This window comes from Taudactylus pleione, unplaced genomic scaffold (genome assembly GCF_031769625.1).
Source record: "Taudactylus pleione unplaced genomic scaffold, aTauple2 ptg000061l, whole genome shotgun sequence".
Classification (NCBI taxonomy): Eukaryota; Metazoa; Chordata; class Amphibia; order Anura; family Myobatrachidae; genus Taudactylus; species Taudactylus pleione.
Window position 1 is genome coordinate 17,411,087 of NW_028284463.1, and position 12,100 is coordinate 17,423,186.

At 47.9% G+C, this 12,100-nt stretch overlaps 1 protein-coding gene across 4 annotated transcripts in view; it reads right to left on the minus strand.

The window, feature by feature from the left end:
- The window catches only part of CACNA1H (calcium voltage-gated channel subunit alpha1 H), a 577,698-nt gene that overhangs the window by 180,020 nt on the left and 385,578 nt on the right, over positions 1-12,100 (minus strand). For all 4 annotated transcript variants that reach the window (XM_088464812.1, XM_088464813.1, XM_088464811.1 and 1 more), the window contains one exon: positions 3,011-3,103. In XM_088464812.1, coding sequence (XP_088320938.1) covers positions 3,011-3,103 — 93 coding nt within the window. The remainder of the gene's footprint in view (positions 1-3,010; positions 3,104-12,100) is intronic.

Consider the following 12,100-nt stretch of genomic DNA (forward strand, 5'->3'; position numbering starts at 1 on the left):
CTGTTTGGCAGCACAGCTACCTCCTGGCTTAACAACCATAGAAAAAGAGACATTTGTTGACATAAAAAAATAGGTGACATAATTGTCCTGAGTGAGAGATGTACCTTGGAATCAACTGCTCCTGTCACCTACAAACAGTACTGGCAGCCATTTTGTGGCCTATAGCCAGGGCCGCTACTGTACAATTAAATGCATAAGGTTACCTATAACACAACACGCAACAACTTAAAATCTCCACAAACTGGTTGGAGGGTAGTATATTAGGGCAAACAAAAACAGGCTTATTCTGCACCTTCTACAATGGATTATAAGGGAAAGTGACACCATGGACCAATAGATTTGTATTCCTTGGTATTACCCTTCCTAGGCTGCGTGCACAGCTAGTGAGAGATGGGGGCACCAAATGGCAGCCACACCAAGGCCAGATGCCTTGGTGCCCTCATTAAGATGTGTGCAAAAATACAGAAAATACACTGTATAGCTTTTGTAGATACTTAGGGTAAAAATATATATATATATATATATATATATGTATGTATATATAAAATAAAGATATTTTTAATCGACTCAAAATTGTGTACTTATGACATCCTATCTGTAACAATTATTGGTGAAATGTCTCAGGAAAACGAAAAAAGAAACAATTTTACCACAGAAAAAATCATTAAACGGCTGCCAAATAGTATTCACTCTGTTATTTTCAGCAACAATAATCTCATGTGATACTTGAACGCCTCACTCGGTAGCAAGTGACCTACAGGCCTGATTTTGCTAGATTAACCACAGGCATACGGAGCAACATAAACAAAATGTTATTCTCCCAGCATTGTCCTATCTGGAAAGGTCTGTGTAAGAGCTGCCGGCACAGGACTCGGGTCTCTGTAGCAGGTTGGGGGCACCGGCAGGGGAGCAGGCGTTTACAGCAGATGATGATGTGAGGAGTTGGGCAGAGGAAAGATCTCGCCTCATGAAAATGTGCAGAAACAGGATTCCTAATTTGCAGAGCAAGACTATAGATATTATAGGAAGGGGAGGAGAAGACACATCTTTTGGGCTTGTCCCTTGCTTGTAATAAGTGTCACATGCAATAAGGACTGTCCACAGTCCCAGTGTCCCTCTTGTATGATAAATGTAATCACTTAAATAGCAATTAAATAGCAATTTAAAAACAAATACTCAGAATATTTTTTTTTATTAAATGTATGTACTGTAATTATATACACCTAGGGGTTATCTAGCCCATCTTTGCGGATATCTGAGTATTGCATAACCTACCTTATCTCATCGGCTCAGGCTGGTGGTGGAGTCATGGTGTGGGGGACATTAGACTCCTTAATACTGACTGAGCAGGTTAAAATGCTGCAGCCTACCTGAGTATCATTGCTGGCCATGTGCATCCCTTTATAGCCACAGCTTACCCATCATCTGTTGGTGACTTCCAGCGGGATAATGCGCCATGTCACACAGCACACGTCACCTCAAGGTGGTTCCGCAGACATGGCAATGTGCTCAGTGCCATCCAATGGCCTCCACAGTCACCAGATGTCAGTACAATAGGGCACCGTTAGGATGTGATGGAACGGGGGATTCGCAGCATGAATGTGCAGCCGATACATCTGCAGCAACTGCGTGTTGCTATAATGTCACCATAGGCCAGAGTGTGTAAGGAATGTTCCAGCACCGTGTTGTGTGCATGCCATAGAGAATTCAGGCTGCTCAGAGGGATCCTACCCAGTACCAGAGGTGGGTACTACCCAGCACCAGACAGAGGGAGGTCCCACACAGTACCAGAGGGGGGTCCTACCCAGTACCAGAGGGGGGTCCTATCCAGTATCAGAGGGGGGGTCCTACCCAGTACCATAAGGAGGTCCTACCCTGTACCAGTGGGGGTCCAACCCAGTACCAGAGGGGGTCCTACCCAGTACCAGAGTGGGGGTCCTACGCAGTACCAGAGGGAGGTCCTACCCTGTACCAGTGGGGGTCCAACCCAATACCAGAGGCGGGTCCTACCCAGTACCAGAGGCGGGTACTACCTAGTACCAGTGGGGGGTCCTACCCAATACCTGAAAGGGGGGTCTCACCCAGTACCAGTGGGGGGTCCTACACAGTACCACAGGGGAGCCTACCCAGTACCAGAGGGGAGACCTATCCAGTACCAGAGGGAGGTCCTACACAGTACCAGAGGGGGTCCTACCCAGCTCCAGTGGGGGTCCTACCCAGTACCAGAGGGGGATCCTATCAGTACCAGAGGGGGTCCTATCCAGAACCAGAAGGAGGTCCTACCCAGCTCCAGTGGGGGGTCCTACCCAGTAACAGAAGGGGGTCCTAAACAGTACAAGAGGGGGTTCCACCCAGTCCCAGAGGGAGGTCCTACCCAGTACCAGAGGGGGGTCCTATTCAGTACAAGAGGGGTTCCCATCCAGTACCAGAGGGGGGCCCTACCCAGTACCAGAAAGGTACACCTAACACAGTGGCCATTGAGTGCATTTGCCAATACTTTATTTTAATCTTTACCTCTGGCGACGGGGAAAAAAATATTTTCCAGGTGATGAATGTGGACAGACACACATTACACATTAGTCCACTAGTATTATGAGCATTAAGTAGATTTATATTTGAGGCATTGATGATGTAACTGTTTATACCAGGAAGGAAACCTGGGACACTCCAGGTATTGAGGAACTACAACTCCCAACATTCCCTGACAGCCTATCGTGGCAAGGCAAGCTGGGAGTTGCTGCTTTATAACACCCGGAGAATCAAAGGTTGCCAATGCCTAATTTATAGAGATATTTTTCAGTTGCCAAAGAAACAGATTACCGTAATGTAAAATAAAACACATTTAAAGGAGCAATGCCAGGATTGATATCACCTACCCCAATGGATGTACTGCCTCTGTAACCTAAATTTTAATTTGCAGAAATTAAAAGTTCTAGTGTACAGCACAGACATGGATAAACTCCAAACTCCCAACATCTGTAAGAAACACGTAACAAAAGCTGATACTTACTATTATAAGTAGTATAAAATATATAAAATTGTAAAAAGAATGTGCATCCATGACATAATACATGATATCCACCCATCCTTCCAGGGTTATAACCTAGGAAAGAAGGAAAAAAACATCATTAAGATAATGTTACCATTCAATCAGCAGACAAACCGAAGGCACATACTTTGTGAGCGGATACAATATATGCGGCCTATTCATTCACTGGGAAGTACTGGGACTCCACTGAGGGACTCATTCAGAGGTGGTCGTAGGATGCAAGCGGTCGCTCAGAAACAGGGCGGCCGCTTGCATCCTGAACGTCCGCTTCCATGTCGGTCGTTAGGCTGTGGGTTAACACCCACAGCTCTAACGACCATCGCGACCATCGGGGCTTACGACGAGACCCTAGGGTAGGGTCTCGTCAACCTTAAGCCCCAGGGAGCTTCCTGCTCTGTTTGAGTAGGAAGCTCCCCACTGACATCACTGATGATGTCAGTGGGGACGCCCACAAAACGGCAAGCGTTCCGAAAGGAATGCCTCCGTTTGGCCGGGCACGCCCCCTGCCCGCCCAGCAAACGGAGCGAGCTGTCAATCAACATCGACAGCTCGCTCCGTCTGCTTCGAGCCCGCTAACGACGGGTGATCCGTCGTTAGCGGGGGCTCGCGCATGCGCACGACGGAGCAGTCTCCGTCGTGCGCATGCCCTGTGGACCAACATCGAGTCGGTTGCGACCGCTCAGCGCTCGCTCGCGACTCTGAATAAGGTCCTGAGACCCCTTGTGATGTACTAAGGGGAGGAGCAGACATTGTTACAGCTTATACCTATTGGCTCTTTTTGTGAGCCTAAGGGGACGGATGGAACAAGAGGAGGGAGGACCCTGCTCGGAAGAGCTTACATTCTAAAAGGGTGGGGAAGGAGTGGGAGTATTAGGGAGATAGAATGAGGTTAAGGATGTAGGAGGGAAAGAACGGATCAGGCAGAAATCTGGTAGTCTATGGTGACCGGAGAGAGCGGGAGGGACTGTGGAAGTAATGAGTTTGGAGATGTAGGAGGGAAAGAATAGTGTGAGATCTTTGTAGGTTAGGAATCCTCTAAGGCAGTGGTTCCCAAACTGTGCGCCGTGGCACCCTGGGGTGCCTTGGGACACTTGCAGGGGTTGCCCAGCACCAAATCAAATTATTTATGTCAATGTAATGTAAATATGTGGACAAACAGAAGCTGAAACCTGTCTATCACCACATAACTGAACCTAAGGATGACAGGTGAGCACAATTTACTTCCCTTTACTACATTTGTTTCTGAATTTCTCAATGAGAAACTTTTGGCTTAGGGGTGCCGTGAAAACAATGCTGACACACTAGCGCGTTGTGATTCAAAAAGGTTTGGTAACCACTGCTGTAAGGGATAGGGACTGGGGCCAGTGTAGGGATCAGCAAAGAGAGAAGGCATATATGGAATGGCGTTATAGAAAGTCTAGCGTTAAGGAGAGATTGAACAGGACAGAGGTGGCTGAGGAGAGACCAGGGAGGAGAACGTTGAAGTATTTGAGAGACGGTAAGGGAGCAGAGAAGTGTTTTTGTAGTGTAGCCTAGACTAAGTTTTTGTAGCGTAGACTAAGTGAATAGGCCCAACTCCGGTGAAAATAAGCTTTGATACATTTTGTTCCCGTTAAAAGCTCTATAAAGCTCCACTTACACCGCAAGGCATGTGAGCAAGAATATTCATAAATATTTGATTGTAGGATAGTGGCAAACACATATTTGTTAGGGTTGAACAACTTTTGGTCTATTGATGTGTTTTCCTGTGTCTGCGATTCCTAACTGATCATTAAATCCCACAAAAGATATAATTAATCATAAGCTACCATAGTAGACAGCCCAACGTAACAACCAGCTGATCGGATCTACACGCCACCAACATTGGAGTGTGTGATCAAAGGAAATCGCACTACTGCTTACAGCGAGACCCCCCCACTTCTCTGGGCTCCCCCTGTATGGTGGGGAAATTTCACACCTTTCCCATTTTGAGTAAAAAGGAAACCATTAACAAAATGTACAATATTTACAATCCAACTGTCTTAATTACATTAAAATACATACAGTAGTTTGTTTATGCATGGTATTATTTTGTTATGATGCTGCTGCTATTCAGTTGGACATCACTAGAACTGGTGACACCTGCAGACTGAGCAAAATAGGTTAAAAAGTCAACTTTTTGAAAAGGGGGGAGCATCGTACAAAATAAATAAATGTAGCCGAAAACATTAATTTTTTTCTCTCATAAAACAAATTGAAAACTTCACTATAATTTAATACAAATGATCAAAAACTCTTGTGCCCCAGGCATCTGCCTTTTTCTGCCCCTGTGCCGCCGTCTCATGGCGTTATATCTTAGGGAATGCCAATCAATTCTTCCACATGGAGGTTTGTCTACGCAGTTTGTCCTATTTATATTCAGAATCAAGACTATGGGCCTGATTCAGACCTGGACGCTATTTGCGGCCGCTCGCTGGCTAAAAGGGGCCGGCTATTTAAAACATGTGCTCGCACTGCGTCGCGTAAAGCCGCCCACTAAGTAATAGCGAGCAGCCGCACTATGCGCTCGCACCTGTATAAAGACGCCCCTTTGCCACTCGCAACACACGTCATCTCCGGCAGTTGTACGATTAATCGGGAACATCGAGAGCCATCGGAGCTGCTCGCAGCGCTTGTGGTAGCCTTTTCCCACCACAACATTGCGAGCAGTTCAGGCTAAAATACAACCCAGTCACGTGTGTAATGACGCTACTTTTATAATTATGCACACCCATTAAACGCCGTACTGACGGTCGGGCACGCCTGCGTTCGCACATCCACACTCCCGTTTTCAAGCACCTTCCCCTGTTGCCACCCACAAATGGCGCTATCTGTGACTCAAAATAGCGGCCCGACTGCAGGGGTACGGGCGAGCGCTTTCCAAACACAATGACTGGTTCGCGCACGCGCATTGCGACTCATACGGATGCGCAGATTGCGAAAAATCGCTCAAAGCGAGCGAGCGCAGCATAGCGTCCGGGTCTGAATCAGGCCCAATGAACAGAGAAGCATTAAAGGGCTGCAGGAGTTTCTACAGATTGTGACTTCTCCTTTAACCAATAACTTCCTTTAGTTTATGTCGTCCATCTATTTACGCAGGCACAGATAGGGACTATGACTCTGATAGCACCTTAATGAGACCTGCAGGACGTCTCTGCGGCCGCTTCATGGGAAAATAGTTATGGACACGTCCTGGCTGCCCCAAGCCTGTGATAGTGGACGATACTCTGAGAATGAAGCCATATACACAGTCTTATGTTCTAGTCCCTGTGGCCTTTCCCAGACCTTTCGTATAAATAGAACCACTGTGAACTGTCTGCTGCCAGAGAGCGCATCCACTATACGCATCCATAATCTCTCCAATCTAATCCACCTACAACGTTTGACCTTTCTTTTCTTTTGTTAATTAAAATAGCTCATCAGCTATGATGTAAAAATGATAACTGGGCTTCGTGTATGTGTTTGTAACTACAGGGAGTTTCAGTAAATGCATTAATGTCATACTGTACTTAAGGGGAAATTTATCAAACTTTAGAGAGGGATAAAGTTGCAACCAATCAGCTTCTAGCTATCATTTATCTGCACAGTCTATAAAATGACAGTTCGAAGCTATGAGGCAACTTCTCTGCTTTTTCTCTCTCTAAGGTTTGATACATCTCCCCCATAGTATGTGAGCACTGCGCGGTTATCGTTCTAGATTGCCAACTAAATAGTTTGTTGGAACCAGGGGCATAAATACAGGAGGCAATGGAAGGCAATCTGAATGAAGTAGGAGGAGAGTGTGTGACTAGGTGCTGCTGGGGTGTAGGAAGTGAATGTAGGGGAGGAGAGTGTATGTTTGGGTGCTGTTGGGGTGTTGGAAGTGAATGGAGGGGAAGAGAGAGTGTGTGTCCTTGTGCTGCTGGTGTGCTGGACAGGAATGGAGGGGGAGGAGAATTTGTGACTGGGTGCTGCTGGTGTGATGGACAGGAATGGAGGGGGAGGAGGGTGTGTGACTGGGTGCTGCTGGTGTGTTGGTAGTGAACGGAGGGGGAGGAGAGTGTGTGACTAGGTGCTGCTGGTGTGTTGGAAGTGAATGGAGGGGGAGGAGAGTGTGTGACTGGGTGCTGCTGGTGTGTTGGAAGTGAATGGAGGGGGAGGAGAGTGTGTGTCCTTGTGCTGCTGGTGTGTTGGAAGTGAATGGAGGGGGAGGAGAGTTTGTGACTGGGTGCTGCTGGGGTGTTGGTAGTGGATGGAGGGAGAGGAGAGTGTGTGTCCTTGTGCTGCTGGTGTGCTGGACAGGAATGGAGGGGGAGGAGAGTTTGTGACTGGGTGCTGCTGGTGTGATGGACAGGAATGGAGGGGGAGGAGAGTGTGTGACTGGGTGCTGCTGGTGTGTTGGTAGTGAATGGAGGGGGAGGAGAGTGTGTGACTGGGTGCTGCTGGTGTGTTGGAAATGAATGGAGGGGGAGGAGAGTGTGTGTCCTTGTGCTGCTGGTGTGTTGGAAATGAATGGAGGGGGAGGAGAGTGTGTGACTGGGTGCTGCTGGTGTGTTGGTAGTGAATGGAGGGGGAGGAGAGTGTGTGACTGGGTGCTGCTGGTGTGTTGGTAGTGAATGGAGGGGGAGGAGAGTGTGTGACTGGGTGCTGCTGGAGTGTTGGAAGTGAATGGAGGGGGAGGAGATTGTGTGACTGGGTGCTGCTGGAGTGTTGGTAGTGAATGCAAGCGGAGGAGGGGGGGCACCAACAACTCCTGGTATGAACTTAAGCCCTTGGTTGGAACAATAATCACACAGTGTAGGACACAAACTCTCAGAAATCAAATTCATTGACAACTTTGCTTCCTGGCTCCCTCACTTTCTCTCCTCTGACCTTCCCACTATTATCTTAGGTGACTTCAATATTCCTATTGATATCCCCACAGAAGCCTCTGCCTCCAAACTCCTTACCCTCACGTCTTCATTTGGTCTCTCCCGATGGACCTCCTCACCCTCACATGTGAGTGGGCATTCGCTTGACCTGGTCTTCACTTACCGTTGTGATATTTCTGATTACTCCAGTTCCCCATTCCCCCTCTCTGACCATCACCTTCTCTCTTTTAACCTATCCCTCTCTCCTTCCCTTCCTCTACCTCGTAAGGCCACCATCACTAAGCGTAACGTTGAGGCTATTGACACCATTTCTTTTTCTTCCCAGCTTGACTCACTTCTCTCCCCTATCCTGTCTCTCTCCTGCCCTGAACAAGCCATTTCCCTATACAATACCTCCCTTACTTCTGCTCTGGACTCTGTTGCTCCGGCAATCACTATTCACCCTTGCAGAATTACACCTCAACCCTGGCATTCCAAATGCACCAGATACCTTCAAAAGTGTTTGCGAACTGCCGAACGACAGTGGAGAAGATCACGCTCTAAGGCTGATTTCCTCCATTTCAAATTTATGCTCTCCTCATACATTGCTGAGCTTTCCCTCTCTAAACAGTCATATTTCAAGAACCTCATCTCCTCTCTGTCCCCAAATCCCCAACGTCTCTTCACCACCTTCAACTCCCTCCTCCGCCCACCCCCTCCTCGCCCCCCCTCCTCGCTCTCTGCCCTTGACTTTGCTACCTACTTTACATCTAAAATTGACTCCATACGTCAGGACTTCATATCCCACCAGTCCCTTTGCCATCCACCTCCTCTTTTCCCAGATCACCCCTCTCATTCCATTTTACCAACTCTTACTTTCTTCTCCCCTGTATCTGGAGAGGATGTAATGTCCCTCATCCAGTCTTCCCCCCCTTAACCCTATCCCTTCACGTCTCCTCCGCTACCTCTCTCCTTCTGCCTGCTCCCATCTTGCCCTCCTCCTCAATCTCACCCTATCATCAGGCACTGTCCCGTCTGCATTCAAACATGCCCTTGTCTCCCCATACTAAAAAAACCTACCCTTGATTTTAACACTCTCTCCAACTACCGTCCCATCTCTCTCCTCCCTTTTGCCTCCAAGCTCCTTGAGCGTGTTGTTTACAACCGCCTTACCACCTTTCTTTCTTCCCACTCCCTCCTTAACCCTTTTCAGTCTGGCTTCCGTTCTCTTCACTCCACTGAAACTGCCCTCACAAAAGTCAGCAATGACCTCCTTGCTACTAAATCTAAGGGCCACTACTCTCTTCTCATTCTCCTTGACCTCTCTGCTGCTTTCGACACTGTGGACCACCCTCTCCTTCTGCAAATCCTTCACTCCCTTGGTCTACGTGACACTGCCCTCTCCTGGCTATCCCCCTACCTCTCTGACCGATCCTTCTCTGTCTCCTCTCATGACTCCTCTTCTCCCCCACAGCCTCTTGCAGTAGGTGTTCCCCAAGGTTCTGTTCTTTGACCTCTCCTTTTCTCACTCTATACATCCTCACTAGGGGAACTCATCAGCTCTTTTGACCTCCAATATCATCTCTATGCGATGATACTCAGATCTACCTTTCCTCCCCCAACCTCTCTCCATCTCTCCTCACTCGTGTCTCCAACTGTCTCTCTGCCATCTCTTCCTGGATGTCCCAGAGATATCTTAAACTTAATATGTCGAAGACTGAGCTAATCATCTTCCCACCCCCCTACATAACCACACTTCCCACCATTTCTTTATCAATTGATGGCACAACTATCTCCTCTAGCCCCAAAGTGCGCTGTCTTGGAGTTACCCTGGACTCCTCCCTCTCCTTCAAACCACATATCCAGTATCTCTCACAGTCCTGTCGTTTTCATCTTAAAAATATTTCCAAGATTAGACCCTTTCTCACCCAGGATGCCACTAAAACCCTCATCCACTCACTGGTCATCTCCAGACTGGACTACTGTAACCTCCTCCTATCTGGCCTCCCCAACTCCCTTCTCTCCCCTCTCCAATCTGTCCTCAATGCTGCTGCTAGGCTCATTTTCCTCTCAAAATGCTCTGCATCTGCCTCCCCTCTACTACAAGCTCTCCACTGGCTCCCCTTCCCTTTTAGACCCCAATTTAAGGTTCTCACACTCACTTGCAAAGCCCTCAGCCATTCCTCTTCTGTTTACATCTCTGATCTCCTCTCCCTTCACTCTCCTGTCCGCCCTCTTCGCTCAATAAATGCACGCCGCCTCTCATGCCAATTGATCACTTCTTCCCACTCCCACCTCCAAGATTTTGGCCGTGCTGCTCCCCACCTTTGGAACTCTCTCCCGCTTCCCATCAGACTCTCCACCTCTCTTCAATTCTTCAAACGGGCTCTCAAGACCAACTTTTTCATCAAAGCCTTCCAGCTCTCATCTTAACTTGCTGCTACATACTCAATCCTCCCTGCCTACCCCATCTGTGTCACCCCTGTCTGTCTGTCCCTCCCCCTTAGAATGTAAGCTCCTATGAGCAGGGCCCTCTACCCTCTTGTGCTTCTCCTTACTCTACCTTCATCTACTTCTTACTCTCTACCAGGGCACGTAACACTTGGTTGCTTTGCATTGTTGCTTATCTGGGTGTTATGGTCGCAAATGTAGCAATGTACATTATCCTTGTACTGTATTGTATTATATTGTTCTGTAAGTCACTGTAAATTAACCTATTTGTTTATGTACTTTGTAAGGCGCTGCGGAACACTTGTGGCGCCATATAACTAAACGATAATAATAATAATAATAACTATAAAACTTCGCACTCGTCGGTTAAAATCCAGTGATCTGGAAATGAGAATGTTACAAAACTGAACTCGTTAAGCATAATTCATTACATAAGGTTGCGCTAGACAGCGTTTTCTCCCTCTCTCATGGCTGGAGATTAGAATAAAGTATAAACTATTGAAGGTTTTTACCCCAGATCACACAGAGACATGATAAGGTTTCTCAGATTGTTAAAAATACATTGCAAGCAGTTTTTTTTTCTGCCCTCCTCCTAATGTATCCTCATAAGCGTAATGTGAACAAGAATCTTAAACGGAACAAACCAACTGATAAGGATCACACATAACACTAAACTGCACTGCACCATGGGAATACTTTTAATTAGCATTTGTCCATTATGCATCTTGCATCAATAAGCACAAAAGGAAATAATAAAACAGCTATCTATTCTACACAGCTTTATCAATGGGCTTTTCTGCTATCTCCTACGCTGTGTTATGGGAAACACAAACTGAGATGCGAATATTACTTCTTCCAATGAGCCCAAAACAGTGAAAATTATTGGAATTGCGCAATTTAAAAAAAAAAAATAATCATTTGAGTTGCTCCTTTAGGGCGGGATGTACTAAGCATCGCATATGCGATACATACCGCGGTTGATTACCGCGATATGTACTTACAATATGGCAAAGGACAGCTCTCCCGATAAGAGCTGTCCTTTGCAATGCCCCCGGAGAGAGGGACTTGCGGGTTTAACACCTGATCTGATTAGGGGGTCTATTTACTAAGCAGTATTAGGAGACAGAGGGCCTGATTCAGAGCCGGACGCTCTGACCAGAGCGCTCGCTCTGAATCAGGGCCCTCCTCCATGAAAATGGAGCGGCCTCCTGGCTGCTCGTATAGCTGTGGGTGACCACCCACAGCATATGCGAGCGGCCAAAAAGATGGTCGCGATGGTCTTGACCATCACGACCATCGGACTTGCGACGGAGACCCTGCGGTAGGGTCTCCCTGCCGCAAGCCCTAGAGTGATTTTGGCTCTATCGGAGCCAAAATCACTCCCACTGACATCACTAGTGATGTCAGTGGGGCCGGCTTCAGACGGTAGGCGTTCCCATGGGAACGCCTCCGTCTGGCCGCCACACCCCCGGCACGCCCACCAAAGGGGGCGTGCTGTCAATCAACATCGACAGCACGCCCCCTTTGGTGCGAGACTCGGAGCGATGGAAAGCCCGTCGCTCCCCGGGTCTCGCGCATGCGCACGACGGAGCTCCCTCCGTCGTGCGCATGCGCAGTGGGGAACATCGACCCACTTGCGAGCGTACTGCCGCTCGCGAGTGGGTCTGAATGACCCCCAGAGTGCAAAGTGATAAGAAAGTGATGTCTGTGCCAGCCAATCAGCTCCCAACTGTCATCTCACAGGCTGTGTTTG